Consider the following 17,872-nt stretch of genomic DNA (forward strand, 5'->3'; position numbering starts at 1 on the left):
CAAGAGCCTCCACGTGTTATGGATAATCCGCCGACCGCTGATCAGGTGGAATCCTTCTGGAAGGATATCTATGAACACCCGCAGCCACTCAACTTAGACACTCCAGCCCTAGCGCAGTTCGAAGCTTTCAACAGAGAGCTTCGACAGCCTGAGCCCAATGAACTGCGCAACCCGATAACCCCGGATGACGTTCGAAGGGCCCTTGTTGGTTCCAAGAACTTTGCTGCTCCAGGCCCAAATGGGCTGAACACTTATTGGTGGAAAAAACTACCAAGTACCCACCGCCATCTGGCCAGAGTTTTCAACTCATGGCTGGATGGAGAGCAGACGATTCCGGATTGGTTTGTCGAGGGGCGGACCATTCTTATCCCCAAAAACGGAGATTTGTCGGTTCCTAAGAATTACAGACCGATAACATGCTTGAATTCGTGTTATAAGTTGTTTACAAGCATCTTATACACACGAATACTCACCGCAGTTGACCAAGTGTTCGAACGGATATATGAGCAGAGAGGGTCGAAGGGAGGAGTCGCTGGATATAAAGAGAACCTGCTCATCGATAGATGTGTAACGCAGGACTCGATACAATATAAGCGTAACCTCTCTATGACCTGGATCGATTACCGTAAGGCATTTGATACAATTTCGCATGAGCTCATCTTGCATTTGCTCAGATGCCTTGCGGTACCCGATAACATAGTGAGATGCATTGAACAACTGATACCACTTTGGCGAACTCGCTTCACCATAACATCTGGTCAAGCAAGAGTCCAAACAGGGTGGGTCACTTTCAGAAGGGGTGTATTTCAGGGTGATTTCCTCAGTCCCCTTCTCTTCTGCATCTCACTATTGCCATTATCCGTTGCGCTCAGAAATACTCGAGGGTATAACTATGGCACCCCCGGAAACCGGAGGCACAAGGTCACCCATCTGTTTTATATGGATGATCTTAAACTTTATGCCTCTGGAGAGAAGGATCTCCATCGGTCCTTGAGGGTGGTGGAAGAGTACACGCATGATATCGGTATGAAATTCGGGATAGACAAATGTGCAATGGTTCATCTCCAAAAAGGACGATGCGGGGACTACGGAGAGGATGTGCAGCTCGTAGATGGAAGCATCCTACATCATCTGGATGCCGGAGAGACGTATACTTACCTCGGGGTGGAACAACGCCACTCACAAGAGGTAACTGCAGTGAAAAACACTCTCCGCGGCAAGTATCAGCACAAACTTCGACAGATCTGGTCATCGGAACTGTCGGGGAAGAACAAAGTAGCTGCAACAAATATGCCTGCCATTCCAATCTTACTCTACTCGTTTGGAGTAGTGAAGTGGACTCGGGAGGAGCTGTATCAACTCGACGTAAGGACTCGAAAAATGATGGATCTCTATAGGAGTTTGCATCCCAAATCGTCCGTTCCACGGTTGTACTTCCCCCGACAACAGGGAGGTCGTGGACTTTTGAGTTTGGAGTGTCTACATGACAGAATGGTACTGGATACATCCTGTAAAGTCGTCAGGAGTTCGTATCCCCTTCTCTGCATGGTCCGTGACCATGAGAGAGCAGGAATTGGACCATTTCTCCTCAGGGCAGCTGCTCGAGCAGCTGATGAACTCGGAATAGTATTCGACTCTGAACGAGGTGACTACAACTCTGTCACCGAGTTGGAACCCGTTCAGCAAAGAGCTCAGATAAAAGCCGCAGAGATCACCTTACTTCTGCGGAGACACAGGGATAAGCCGATGCATGGGGTCTTCTTCAATAACATTGAAGACCTTGGCTTATCAAAGCGCCTGACGTTCGCTTTTCTCAGGTCGAGTGTGCTGAAGTCGGAAACTGAGGGGTTCATCATGGCTTGCTAGGATGGTGTCTTCAACACCTTAGTCTACCGCAGTCGCGTGATGGGTATAGAGGTTCCTGACACAAGGTGCAGGGCCTGCCGCGAGGCGCCCGAGACCCTAATGCACTTGCTATCAGCATGTCCAGCATATGCGGTCTCGGCCTATATACATCGACATAACGCGGCCCTAAGAGTGCTATATTACCATCTACGGCAATCTACGGTATTGACGAGACACCGGTGTTGCCCTACGCTCCGGGGGATATTGAATCCGTTGTGAGGAACGAGAAGTGCCGAATTTATTGGAACTATTCGTTCCCCACCCTCAGGCTCATACAAGCTAATGAGCCTGATGTAGTCCTTCTCGACCACCAGACCAAAACGATATTTGTCGTGGAGTTTTCAGCTCCTGGCGAGACGAATATCGTCAGAAAAGAGGAGGAAAAACGGATAAAATATCTTTTCTCTTCGAACTCCGCAGACTCTATCCAGATCACTCTGTCAAGATGGTCGTTCTGATTATTGGAGTCCTTGGTGGAATGATGTCTTCTCTACTCTCAAATCTCAAAATCATACCGGCTTGCCGCACTAAGGCAGAAAGCCGCACAGATGCAGAAGGCTGTCATTCTTGGCGCACTGCGTTTGCTCAAGGTACATGATTCTCGGACCCAATGATCACTTACCCCACGGAGTGGGGAGTAGTCATTGGTTGATTATGCTGGCGCGCCCTCCCGAATGTATCGGGGCTTCGGGGGATAGGACCTGACCAGCGCACACTACGGTGAAAAAAAAAATAATAATAAGGTTTATTCACAGTGGGATGAAACAGTGACTATCATAATTACATCAATTATATCAACCCAAAAATGTTATTAATATTCGCAAATATTTATGGTTGTTAAAGTTGTTATTTGTGTTTTTTATATAAATTATAATACAAATATGAAAAAATTTATCATTAATGATGAATCGAAATGTAATAACCAGTTACAATACTCCTGTTAATAATTTTCATTTACTTCAATATTGATATGCTTTTACAAAAATATTGTTTTTTCATTTCATGTTTTATTTATTTTACAAAATTCATATTCAGACAAATATGTATGGAATTCTACAATTTTCAATATGAAATATATATTATTAGAAATATTGTTAATTCACAGTTAACGTCATTTTTGTTTGGGTCCATTATTTTGATCCTTGAATAATGGTTTCTGTAGATTTACTATAGCACAAATAACAAAAGAATATTGAAATCCTTAATTTTCCTCAGTTCTCGGAATATTCATCTGTTAATAGGTATTGAGCTCTCGATTTATTCCCCCAAAATATTAAAAAGTTTGAATAAGCTATAATCGATTCATCAAAATACTTATCGTATTTGTAGGAGTAACATTATCAAAGTGATATAGAAGGTGTTCGAAATCAATAACTAATAGAACTGTATTTTACGATAGTTTCCAAATTCTGAGATGATTTTAATTCATTTTTATGGAACATGGAACAAAAATCAACCGTTTTCGAGATATTTCAGTTTATCTTGAAAAAATAAAGCATGTGCCTGTCCACCATAAAACTAGGGTCTTCAAAATCTTCATTTTAAATTGTTTATTGGAGCTTTCGATTTGCTGTTATGGTTTTTATGGAAAATTGGATTTCAGATGAATACATGATGAATCAAAACATGTTCATTGCTAAATGTTTCATAAGCGAAAATTTGAATATATTCTATTTTGTTTTCACACAAAATATAAAACTTAATTCATAATATTCCAATAATTTTCTGATTCATTATTTGTTCATCTGAACTCCTTTCTTCAATAAAAACCATAACAGTAAATTTATAGCTCTACTGAACTTTCTATAACTGTTCTAAATGAAGGTTTCGTGCCCGTACTTTTATGGTGGATATGCACATGTTTCAATTTTTCAATAGGAATTTCATAACTATCCTGAAATACAGGGTGTTCCATTTGGAAAAACCGAATATTGGCCCATTTTTATATCTTCAGAATTCGTTATCAATTCCGAACACCTTGTATAACATTTTGGAATTATTACTTCTACAAGCGGATGGAATTAAGTATTTTGATTAATCAATAATAGCTCATTTATGTAATCTATCAAACTTTTGAATTTACACCTAGTTATTTTTCAGTAAACGAAGGAATATTTTTGGTATAAGGTTTATTACATAAATTCACATTAATCATGCCAGGTATTTAAAAATATGCAGGGTGTTATGTTTGAATTAAGAAAGTTGGTACCAACTTTCGCGATAGTTGAAAGTGTTGGAAAACCGTGTGACTCACCTCAATACGTTTCTGTCCTCAAACCAACTTCGAACATTCGATCAAATAATTGGCAAAGTGATTGTTGAGTTCATTGGCTTATTTTTTCACACAATGCCAAAATTGAATCATTTATCAATATATTTCATGCAGGCAAGCTATGAAGAACATTCACAAAATGCTGAAACCTGGAGGAGAGATGTTTATAACATTCATGGAGAGGAATCCTTTCGACCAGCCCTACAAAAATTTGTCGAAGTACGAAAAGTGGGCAAAATATGGACATGAATTTTTCATATCTCCTTTTCACCATTCAAATAATTCATATGATGCATGGAAAGACGCTGTGCAAAAATCTGCTCCATTTGAAGATTGCATTTTTTCGTTGGATGAGACGCACTTTTTATACGACGATGAGAAAGACTTCGAAGGTATGTAACACTTTCTAGAAAAATACGTTTTTTTTAAGTACAAAACACAATCACTATATACATGATAAATCCTTAAGACGCTCTAAAAATGGTGCCTGTGCGAAAGTAGCGAATCAAATAGTTGAAGATCAAATCCATTTTAAAACACATTCTCAGGAAGTTGAATCCACATAAAGGCTTTCCTCAATGAAATAGTTCTCAAACAGTGAAGTTCGAGGGGTCTGAGTTGAACCTCAAAACGATGAGCAGCCACAGTCCGTAGCGTATTTCTGATATGTACCGCTCTTGGTGGAATGAAATGTATTAAGTCACTTGGACACTTTACGTGAAAGTATCTTTCATCGATGTTCCAGGCTCTCAGGGTTGCACGTGATGTTCGCGTCCCAATCAGGTGGATGGCTCTTTTCTGGATAGAATCCAGCAGCTTCAGGGTATTATTAGGGGCGGAGCTCCATACATAAGAACAATACTCCAAAGAAGTTCTGATCTGAGCTTTATGAAGCATCAAGAGTTACTGAGGTGTGATACAGTTTTCTGGTTCGGAACAGTGTTCCAAGCTTTTGAGAAGGAGCCTTTGCAATGCCAGTGACAGATTGTGCCAATACATATTGGTGTCCATTTCAACCCCAACAAACTTTCACTAGTTTGGACTTCCATTGTCTACTATATAAAATGATTTGAAATCCCTGAAACAACTAAAAAAGAAGAATTGAAAATGAATAGCTGAAAATAACAATTATATTAACCAAAATAAACCTGAAATGAAATAATAGTGAAATAAAATACAAGTAAAAATAGAACAATTGAATAAATAAAAATAAAAAAATGAAAAAGGAAATAAAAATAAAAAGTGGAGAGATTCCAAGTCATTTTAGTTCATGACGTTTCGATTGTTAGTATCTACAATCGTCTTCGTGTGATGACTGGACTGATTCCTCCGAGAGATGACTATTTATAGGTTGTTCGAGTACTTTCACTTATCCCCGCTTCCTATTTTCCGCTTCACTGGTTCCGTGGTAGATGACCGTTTTAGCGGGAGTTGGCCACTTTTTGCTTGATGATGGGTTTCCATATGTTGCGTATTTCTACGCTGGCTTGGCTGAATACGTTGTTGGACAACATGCATGTGGCTTCCTTGAATTTTCTCCTAAACCAATGTTCCTCTCTGTGCAAGATCTCAGCTTGGGACCACTCGATGTTGTGTTGATGGGTCCAAACATGGTTTGCTATTCCTGATTTGCTGGTTTCCCCCGCTGTGTGCATTGCCGAGCACAAGAAACACACATGTTTGGACCAATCAACACAACATCGAGTGGTCCCAAGCTGAGATCTTGCACAGAGAGGAACATTGGTTTGAGAGAAAATTCAAGGAAGCCACATACATGTTGTCCAACAACGTATTCAGCCAAGCCAGCGTATAAATACGCAACATATGGAAACCCATCATCAAGCGAAAAATGGCCAAGTCCCACCAAAACGGTCATCTCCCACGAAACCAGTGAAGCAGAAAATGGAAAGCGGGGATAAGTGAAAGTACTCGAACGACCTATAAATAGTCATCTCTCGGAGGAATCAGTCCAGTCATCACCCGAAGACGATTGTAGATACTAACAATCGAAACGTGGTGAACTAACGTGACGTGGAATCTCTCCACTTTTTATTTTTATTTCCTTTTTCATTTCTTTATTTTCATTTATTCTATTGTTTTATTTTTACTTGTATTTTATTTCACTATTATTTCATTTCAGGCTTATTTTGGTTAATATAATTGTTATTTTCAGCTATTCATTTTCAATTCTTCTTTTTTAGTTATTTCAGGGATTTCGAATCATTTTATATAGTAGACAATGGAAGTGCGAACTAGTGAAATTCATCATGAAACATTGTCAATCACCTTCAAACCCAACAAACTTATCGAAGCAGAAAGCGAAATTGTCTGTCCTGACATCATTATATTAGGTTCGGAGACATTTATCTTTTTGGAAGAATCTGATGCCTGAGTTTTTGTGGCATTGAATTGAACCTGATTGATTTTACCCCATTTTGAAATCACTTCTAGATCCTCATTGAGGTATACAACCTCCTTCTGCCCGTGGAGATATGCATCCGCAGTCCTGGAATCCAAAAGGAATGACAAGATACGTGTGCTGTGGTCAGCAAAGCAATATATTGTCAGTTTTCAAAAACAATTTCACGAATATTGCTCACAAAATGTGTAAACAATGCTTTTCATTTCCACAGATGGGAGGCAAAAATCTACATTCAGATATTCGAACCCTTATTGAATGATTTTGATATCTTTCAATGAAAGTCATTTGAGGACTATTTGAACATAACAGTTATTTCATTATTATGGAATCTTAGAAGTGTTCAATACAAACTCCAATTTTTTCATTGTGATTCTGGATTAGAGTATTTTCCAAATGTTCTCGACGACAAGCTCGCACCCAAATCTTGCACCTGAAATGAATAAATTCATTTTTCAATTGCGTTCAAGTTCGAATTTGAGATGAAAACGATATAATCATACCAACATCAAAAATCAGTAATTGCTTAATTTTAGTAATTTTGATAATATACATACATTGTTCTAGATTTTAAATTTATTTTCATACATTCGTTTTCAAATAATTCAATTTCTAGCCTTCAACTAATTCATTTGCATCTCATTTCATTTTAGAGATTCAGATGAAGTTTTCAATTATTATAGGAGGCGTTTACTGAAGATAACTTATGGTATCTATATTAGGTATTCAACATTTTCTAAGTATTAGGGACAAAAAACCATTTCTCTAACACTATCTTTACCACTGTAATGGCTAGACTGCTAGTTAACACTGAGATACACAGTATTCTGGAAATGAGCTGTGATGAGCTGTAACATTATGTCTTTAACTGTCAACTACGAACTGCCTTATAAAGTACTTTTCCCGAGTAGAGAGGACTGGATCCTCTGGGAGGAGGAAATGATGAGAGCAAATAGTTGTTGGTTAAGAGATGCTTCAAAAGCACCTTTTGACTCTGATGCAGGTGTTAACAGTTGCAGACCCAGGACAGAGATATCAACCTGTCTAGGTATCTATGCGACTTTATTTCAAGTGGAGAGACTGGTAGAATCCAACATCATACACAAGTCAATAAAGTTTTTCTTGGACAGTCGAGCGACGTTGGAAGCTTTTGGCTCCTATCGAACAATGCCTAATTGGTAAATTGCCAAAAACGTCTCTCGTCAAAAGGAAGACATAAAAAATTGTCTCTAGTCTGGATTCCTGGCTAAGGTGGCCTGGAAGGCAATGAGGCTGCTGACTCCCTTACAAAGGAGGGGCCTGCAAGCAGCTTCATCGGACCAGAACCTGTCATCGGACCAGAACATATGTTGGTAGGTTGGTAGGTTTTGCCAAACAAACATTGAACACCTAGATGGCAAAAGGATTCGAGAACTTCTGGCAAAATCTTCCAGGATTGGCTCACTCTGAGGCTTTCATTCACCCTTCGAAGCTTGATACCAAACAGTTGTTGGACTACAAGGGATGAACTACGATGTCTAACAATTCTCCTCATAGGTCTCTGACGTTTGAATCATCATATGCAGAGACTCGGACTTTCGGCAGACAGTGTGTAACGCCTCTGTCTAGAAAAGGATGAAACAGCAAAGCATATACTTTGTGCCCGTTGCGGTCCCGTTGCGGACCGAATCAGGTTTTCAGAGTTTGGCAGAACCACAATGACTTCAAAGATCATTCACCACATAAACTAATCGGCTTCGTTGAGAAGCTAGTTTAATTTGGTCGAGTTTGAATAGGTGTGAGCCACAATGAACCCTTGCGTGTTGCGGTCGAATAGACCCATTCACTTTTGACCTAACCTAACCACTGTAATGAAACATATTATACTCACATTATTACACCTTGTGGAAACCTATGAGATTTTACAGACTCGGTTTCATCTTCTCTTATATCGAGTAGGTCCAAATTTGTACAGTCTTTGGAGAAACATCGATATCTTCATCCACTATTCACTAGAACTTAAATACTAACCAAATCCAAATTTGTACAGTCTTTGGAGAAACATCGATATCCGCCATGTTTTTCCTCTTCATCCACTATTCACTAGAACTTAAATACTAACCAAATTAATTTTTTTGTCAAAATATCAATAAAGTACCTGCACTAAGTTAATTTATCAACTTCTTCTCTTTAATGGGAAACACGTTGTGGTTTAACCCAATTATCAATTCAATTTTGAAATCGGTCATAATTTTTTTTCAATGTAGAATTCTATAATTTTGTATGTTATGCTCATTGTTCATTTATTAATTTCTCATATTTAATTTCTTTTTAACTCATCTGAATATCTTGGTACTGTTATTTTAGGTATTATCAATATATAATATTTATTTAATTTTAATTTCAACAGGTTTTGGACAATGGAAGCCCAAATGTGTAACATTCGCCAAGAAACATTGTCAACCACATTCAAACAAACATACTCACAATATATAAACTTAATTTGCTGTTTTCAGATACTGAATATGTTCACAAAGGATATGAAGATGATTTATTTCATGGTCAAATCTAGAAAGAGTGTCAAAATGAGAATATTTTTTATCATTAGTTCACAAGTTCAAATCCGAAATAATGAGTTCAAAGTCGACAGTTCGAGTAAAATTTTTCCACCATTGAACTGAGCAGAATGTTTTACATGATGGGGTATTGCCTTTTTCGAAAATTTTGCGGCATAGTAAAATTATTGCTGAAAGAAAGAAAATCTTCTGAAAAACAGACCACCGTGAATGCCATCAAAAAAACTTCATGAATATACTTTAAGCAGAAATATTTGAGACATGCAATACCAAAAGTTTCCCAATGACTTTATGAGTTACTGCTGCAGCAACAATGCACCGAAACAGCTTATGCAGTTTGGACTAGACTAATGTCAGAATAATAACTCTCCTGCTCTGAATAATTCAAGCTTCTCTGATTTCACTTGGAGAACTGGCTTCACGCAGACAGGACTAGACTTCCTAGTAGTATTGAAATCAAGAAGTTTTGAGATAAAACATATTTTTCTCAAATTGACATACGATTGGGTTTAGAGACATCAGTTTCCCAGATTTACTTCTGATATGCATTTGAAATCTATGTGATCACCATATTTCACAATAGATAATCCTTAAATGTTCAAATAATTGCAACACTGACAATGACATCATATTGCAACGAACGGTTCTAACAATATCAACATTTATTTCATCAGATACTTTATTCAAACTCGATTCTATATCAACGAATTCATCATATAACAACAACTTGATACCCATAAATAGGTACAATGATTTCACTTTCTAAACAATTGATTTCTTTCATCAAAGTTAATAAAATACTCATATTAATATGACAATTTTTCAGAGTAAGAATGTTCATGAAGACGGTTTTCCAAAACACAGAATGTCCGATTCTTTCCAGTTTCTTATTGAATGATCGCCTTTACAGATATAACATCAGGATCCTCAGTAATTATTTTTATTCAATTGTCCTTTGATGCCTTTTGAAATATATTCTACATTCATCAGTAAAACAAAAGTAAAAACCATATCTCAGTCAAATGGTTTGTCATATCCTGTAGGCCCTGTACTATTTGCATGAGCCAGGTAATTAGCTGGATATCCTATACTGACGTGAATTTAGGACAAACATTAATGAATGAATAATCATTTCTATTTCCCTATCGATACCACTAATACCTTACATGAGTACTCATCAGCCATCATTTGCCTCCATCGACATCGTCGACAATAATGCCAGTTCACTCATTCATGAAACACTTCATTGTGAAATTTTCATTGCACAAAAATACTACACATGTTTCGCTATAGCTTTTACAGGCGTGTTTTTACATTCAGTTTGGTGACATCTCGAAATATGAAAAATAGTTCAATAATTGCCTTCTGAAAAATGAACAATGGATGTGACGTGGTGATTTTTTATGTGCATTATATTAGTATTTCCAGTCACTATTTGGAGAATGAGATAGATTCAAATCTTCCGCCAAGAATACTATTTCACAATAAATGACCGGTTTATGAGACACTTCAGACATCATTATTACTGTCCAGATATTATCATTGTTGTACAAATAGCCAATATCGATGTCATCGATAAAAAAGCAATAATTAAAGTAGGAATTCAAATGTATGAAAACTGTGAACTAAGAATATTTAGGGAGTTGCATTGTTTTTAGAGATACTAGGCCAAATGGCTGTGAAATTTTAGATATAGTGTGAAAAGAGGATCAATATATTATTATTTCTTTCCAGATACATGGACTGCCGTCAACCCAATTTTCAATAGCATTCCAGACGAAGATAGAGAAGAATACCAGCGCGATCACATGGCTGAATTGAAAGGACATCCGAATAATTTCATCCCTGTTGAAATAGATAAACAGCAGCAGTTCAAAACAGAGTTCAATGTGATGACAATATTTGGGAAGAAACCTTATACGAAATCTTCAATGATATAATTGTTTTTCCAAAAACTAATTGAAAACTTATCAACCTGTGAATGAATCGAATTGTTTTTTACTGTTAATGATTTATCTCTGAGGGATATTTTGAAACACTTGTGTAAAGTTTTGATAATGAATATATATAATTTCTATTGAACACACTGATATCCATAAATAAAATATCTGTTATTATATATCCATGGGATGTTCGATGGCGACCTTCTTGGACTTCCTTCAATGTGAAAATCAAAGTTGAAAACTACAAAATACATGTAGCAGTTCATAACACAGGGGTTCAAATATGTCTTATATATTGTTACAATATCAAAATGTTGACCTGAAGCTGAGAGCCTATCTTATCTTCATGCATTATATAAAGTGGCGGATTTATCATCAGGATGGGTAAGCTTGAGCCTAGGATGGCAGATTTTTGGGGTGACAAATTTGGGAAGCGATTTTTTTGCTACATCATGAAAATCAAATAAAAATTGGGATCGACTATCGCGACAGAAAGGTTTTTGCATCATGTTACTCAGGGAGACATGATTCATAGTGTTACTTATTGTTTAACAGAAGTATAGGTTTTTCAGTCGTTATTACTTTTGGGAAAAGATAGTCATATGCAGATAGATCGTTGTTGCGAATAGAGATTGTTAGTTTTGTTCAATTAATTTGATGAAAATATTTTGATAGAAACTTGGTGTTTTGTTTTGAAAAGATAGTTTACCGTGTAGTGTTTAAAAAATTGGCTTGACGGTTTTCTGATATCTTACGAATTTCTCCGATGACTTTGTCATTGCACATTCCGCGACGAATTGTTCGAGCGAGTCATACTTTTCTTATCTTGTATTCAATGTAATTGGCCTTTCGTATCTAAGCGATAAGCTATTTCTCCACTGTAGTCGAATATAATCTGGTCAAGATAAAACTCGTATAACAACACTCACATATCTAGTTAGTGGCTTCGTGAAGTTTCATAAAATTTGAATATTGAGAATATGAATCAACCAGAACTGTATTCAACGGTAAATAAGCATGCAGAGGGAGTTAATAGATGCATAATGGAAAAATATCAGAGTTTGCTGGCATGGAAGGAAAACGAATCAATTTTGGACATTGGCTCTGGTCTCGGAAATACGGTGAAATACATTCTCTTCCCACATGTTCCGAAAACTTTCAAGGAGCTGATTTTTTTTTTCATAATGATCTAACACGTAGTAACGGCTACATTCATCAATTTATTGAAAAATGTATAAACAAACAGATGGACTAGCGATGGAATCCCCACTATCTAGCATTATATCCGAAATATACCTGCAAACCATATATAGATGAGAAAATTTTAACATTAATCAAAACACACGATGAAAAAGGAGAATGTTTCAGATACGTTGATGATGGCCTGAACATATCACAAAACAAAGGAATAAGAATAGAATAAATAACAGATAAAATTAACCAAGTAGATCAAAAACTGATTTTCAGTATAGAGGAAGAAAACGACTCGAAACTCAACTTCCTGGACATAACTATCGGATACAACTACAACAAAACAAAATTTCAAATAGCAATATACAGAAAACCTACACAAACAAGCTCCACCATACGCGCAAGTGCGAACCACCCACCGTCACATAAAATGGCTTTCTATAATGCATTCATGTACAGAATGCTTAGGATACCACTTTGCAATGAAGCCCGGAACAAGGAAAGGAAAATTGTTTACCAAATAGCAAACGAGAACGGATACACCCGTTCTCGTTTGCTATGAGCAATGTTCCATAGAAATGAGTCAAAATATCTTGGAATTTCGAAACTATCCTAAAATACAGGGTGTTCCGTTTGGAAAAACCGAGTTTTTGCCCATTTTATATCTTCAGAATTGATCATCCGAACACCTTGTATAACATTTTGGAAATGTTACTTTCACAAACAGATGGAATGAAGTATTTTCATGAATCAATAATGGCTTATTTATGTATTCTATCAAACTTTTAAATTCATACCTAGTTTTCTTGAGTAAACGAAGGAATAATTTTGGTATAGGGTTTATTACATAAATTCACATTAGAATTATGCCAGTTGATCAAAAAATTATGCAGGGTCTTACGTTTCAATTAAGGAAGTTGGTACCAACTTTCGCGATAAATGGAAGTGTTCAAGAAATCTATATTTCCTATTTTCAGCATGTGAATACTATTATTTCCCAAAATACGACTAACCCATGGTCACCGTTCTGTACCCTATATACTGCGTTCCTAATTTCTTGATAATTGAGACAGTTTTTTCTAACGTTTGTCGAAGTACGAAAAGTGGGCGAAATATGGACATGAATTTTTTGTATCTCCTTTTTACCATTCAAATAGTTCGTATGATGCATGGAAAGACGCTGTGCAAAAATCTGCTCCATTTGAAGATTGCATTTTTTCGTTGGATGAGAAGATGAGAAAGACTTCGCAGGTATGTAACACTTTCAAGGAAAATACGTTTATTTCTTGAACACAAAACACAATCACTACTAGAAAATCCTGCTAAGAGCGGTGGCCGTGTGAAAATAGTGTGTCGAATCGATGGAGTTAAATCCCTTTCAAAAAACGTTCTCAGAAAGTTTAATCCACATAAACGCATTTTTCCCAATTAAATAGTTCTCAAACAGTAAAGTTCGAAGGGTCTGAGTTGAACCTTAAAAAGATGAGCAACCACAGTCCGTCGCGTATTTCTGATTTGTACCGCTCTTGGTGGAATCAAATGTGCCAAGTCACTTGAACCATCCCCATGAAAGTATCTATAAAAGAAAAACAAATCCTCAACCTTTTTTCGATGTTCCAGACTATCAAGATTGCAAGTGATATTCGCATCTCCAATCAGGCGGATTACTCTTTTCTGGATTGAATCCAGCATCTTCAGGGTATTATCAGGGGCGGAGCTCCATACATGAGAATATTACTCCAAAAAAGGTCGGATCTGAACTTTATAAAGCATCAAGAGTTGCTGAGGTATTGGTGTCATTTTTAACCCCCAACAAACTTACCGAAGCTGAAAGCGGAATTGTCTGACCTGTCTCCGGTTCGGACACATTTATTTTCTCGGACAGAACCGATTCCTGGGTTTTTGTGGCATTTAATTGAACCTAGTTATTTTACCCCATTTCGAAATCACTTCTTGATCCTTATTAAGATATGCAACCTCCTTCTGCCGATGAAGATGTGGATCCGCATTTTTGAAATCTAAATATGAAAAGACAAGTGTGCTGTCGTCAGCAAAGCAATATATTGTCAGTTCTCGAAAAGAATTTCACGAACATTGTTCACAAGATGGATTAACGACGTTTTCCATTTCCACAGATAGGAGGCAAATATCTACATTCAGTTATTCGAACCCCAATTAAATGAAATATATTTTAATGAAAGTCATCTGAGGACTATTACACTTCAATTAAGAACGGTAACAGTTATTTTTACAAGTTCCAACAACTAATTTATTGCCATCAGGAGAAGGACTATATTGATTCCTGAATCCTACATTAGCTATTCAACATTTTCTTAGTTCCAGGGACAAAAAACTATTTCTCTGATACTATCTGAACCACTGTAATGGCCACTGGCTCCAATGGCCTGAAAGGCAATGGGGCTGCTAACTCCCTTGCAAAGGATGGTGCTGTAAACAGCTTTATCGGACCAAAACCTGCCATCGGCATCGCTATTGGTTTTGCCAAACAAACATTGAACACCTAGATGGTAGAAAGATTCAAGAACTTCTGGCAAAATCTCCCAGGATTGGCTCACTTCACCCTTCGGAGCTTGAAACCAAACAGTTGTTGGACTACAGCGAGAATGAACTGCTATGCCTAACAGGCCTCCTTACAGGTCACTGTCGTCTGAATCATCATATGCAGAGACGCGAACCTATGTCTCGAAAAAGATGAAATAGCAGAGCATATACTTTGTGCCTGCTCCGCTGCAGACCGAATCAGGTTTTCAGAATTTGGCAGAACCACACCGACCTGAAAAATTAGTAACCACATAAACAAATCGGCTTCGTTAAGAAGCTAGGTTGCGATGGTTGCGATGGTTGCGGGTTGCGATGGAGGCTCACTTTTGACCTAACCTAACCTAACCACTGTAATGAAACATATTATACTAACATTATTTGATCTTGTGGAATCCTATGAAATTTCACAGACTCGGTTTCATCTTCTCTTATATCCGAGAAGTCCAAACTTTTACAGTCTTTGGAGAAACAACGATATCCACCATGTTTTTTCTCTTCATCCATTATTCACAAGAAATTAAATCTTAACAAAATTAAATCATTCATTTAAATATGAATAAAATTCCTGCACTAAGTATGAATCGGTTATACCAATGGAAATTACTGTAGCAGTAGCTATCACAGAACTGAAATTTGTTTTGTGTTAGACATTCAACTCGGTGTGAAAGTCTATCTTTCTCGCCAACTACGCTTTCTTGTTTAACCTACCCCTCTGCATTTTTTCCTATATGTGTATGCAGCAGTAATAAGTATCACGCTCTATCTCGACATGACCTAAAATTGTAATTTCTACCACTTCACACCTCATCTTTACCTGAACTTTATTTTTTTGCTAACGACCCTATCTGCAGACACTTTCTTGTCAGATCTGATGCACATTTTTTGTTCCGCTAATCAAGCCTCTTCCTTGGAATGTGTCAATCATTGCAAATACATATACTTCATACATCAACAATCATACCGACTTCAGTGAACCTAAATGTCAGTTAAACATTTTTCATCCTATTCATTCAACTATGTTAGTTTTTCAGGAATAGATAGTGGAGAGAATTCTTTAACTGTACTTTGTTTCATCGAACATATCATGTGGAGACTGCAAAACATAACTGGTGTCATGGATCATTCTCATTATTTCTTTCATTTCTTTATATTTTTGCATTCTCCATCATTTACTTTCACTATTTCCTAATTTCGTTTGGTTCACATATAATTGACATTTTACTTTTATTTTAATTTCAACAGTTTTTGGACAATGGAGGCGCGAATCTGTAATATTCTCCAAGAAACATTGTTAACCATATTCAAACAAACGTAGTCATAATATATAAACTTATTTTGCTGTTTTCCGATGCTGAATATGTTCACAAAGGATATGAAGATGAACTATTTCATAAGCAAATTTAGAAATCGTGGCAAAATGAGAATATTTTTAATCATTTTTTTACAAATTCAAATCCGAAATTATGAGTTCAAAGTCGACATTTCAAGTTTAGAGTCGAAATATTGAAATTAAAGTTGAAAGGTCGAGATTGAAGACTGGAATTTGACTTTGTTTCACTTCCATTCGTGAGACATGTATATATTTGGCATGTATAGATTGAAAAATAAACGAACTTATCCATTTATTTCCTCCCATTTGGCCTATACACTGTCTTTTCGGGAATTGGCTTCTTGACAGTGACAAACGTCAAAATTATTCGCGTGTTTCAATAATAATAATTATATGTGAAAAAAGGATTATTTTTGAAAACAAACACAGAGTGACTGCCTAATTTCTATTTGAGAACTGTTTTATAAACATATGTATAGGGTGGCCCATTAGTGTGAGGAAGCACAGTATCTCGCCTATTAATTTTTGAGATAAAAGTTATATGGTTTACTTTGTTGCTTATTTCAAAAATATTTTGGAATATACAGAGTGTTCGTTTGAAGCGGGGCAATACAAATCATCATTTTCTCAAGAGAACCCTCCTGTGAATTTTTTCAGAATGTTTCATATAAGGGGGTATTAACTTTTTTCGAAAATTTTGCGGTGCTGTCAAGTTATTGCTGAAAGAGAGAGAATCTTCTGAAAAACAGACCACCGTAAATGCCATTGAAAAACTTTATGAATATAATTATTAAAAAAATCTGTTTAAAATCTGTTTTTCCGTTAATCAGCTGTCACACCCCTACAAACGATAACTCTCAGAAGTCTAAACTTGTGCGGGCTAAGGACTAACGAGATCTTACCTTTTAACGTGTGATTCCTAACACGGGTTGGACGATAGCAAGTGAAAATCGATCGTTCAGCCGGGGGCTTGAACCAACGACCAACATGGCGGTTGATTTGAATGAGTGAACAAAGCACCCACGTCGAACCGAAAGGCTACCGTACGCAGAAATATTTGAGACATGGAATACCAATATCGGAACGCAATGTCGATATGGACTGAAAATTACATTCCTCAAACAGGAGATTTCTTACAGAGGCATCAACTTGACAAAATTCAAATATCAAAAACTTGATATTTTCAAATAAAACACCCAGTATACTATTCTACCATTTCAAACAGCAACTGAGTAACGCACCACATTCAACGAATTGTACTCTGTCGAGGAACAAACAATACTGAATGAATAACCATTCCTATTTCTCTATCGATGCAACTAATACCTTACATAACTCAGAGCTATTCAAACTATCAAAAGAAACAATGTGTCATCGAAATATGCCATCATTTGTCTCCATCGACATCGTCGACAATAATGCCAGTTCACACTCGGACATTCCTGACCAGATGATGGCTACTATATTTTAACTGAAACCAAAAAAAATGTTCCGATAATTATTTCATTTGTTCGAAGAAACCAGAACCCTCAATGTTTTTTCAGGGATTCGATTTTTTTAGTAAGTACTGCAGGTTCGGGACTAAAAGTCTTTTACCTTCTCATGGCACAGTAACACGTTCCAGACGGCCCAACATGGCACATGGACACGTTACCGATAGCCAAACACGGCACAGGGACACGTTCCCAACGGCCT

General features: G+C 37.0%; 1 protein-coding gene across 7 annotated transcripts in view; it reads left to right on the forward strand.

Annotated features, from left to right (window-relative positions):
* LOC111512549 (juvenile hormone acid O-methyltransferase) overlaps window positions 1-11,272 on the forward strand; it is a 28,769-nt gene extending 17,497 nt beyond the window's left edge. For all 7 annotated transcript variants that reach the window (XM_074180777.1, XM_074180780.1, XM_074180782.1 and 4 more), the window contains exons 3-4: window positions 4,292-4,569; window positions 10,886-11,272. In XM_074180777.1, the coding sequence (XP_074036878.1) occupies window positions 4,292-4,569; window positions 10,886-11,091 (484 nt within the window). In that variant the 3' untranslated portion in view covers window positions 11,092-11,272. The remainder of the gene's footprint in view (window positions 1-4,291; window positions 4,570-10,885) is intronic.
* The last annotated feature ends 6,600 nt before the right edge of the window (window positions 11,273-17,872 follow it).

Source organism: Leptinotarsa decemlineata, unplaced genomic scaffold (assembly GCF_025532065.1).
Source record: "Leptinotarsa decemlineata unplaced genomic scaffold, Ldec_3_MD MMD2_tig00026299_RagTag_RagTag, whole genome shotgun sequence".
In the NCBI taxonomy this organism is placed as follows: domain Eukaryota; kingdom Metazoa; phylum Arthropoda; class Insecta; order Coleoptera; family Chrysomelidae; genus Leptinotarsa; species Leptinotarsa decemlineata.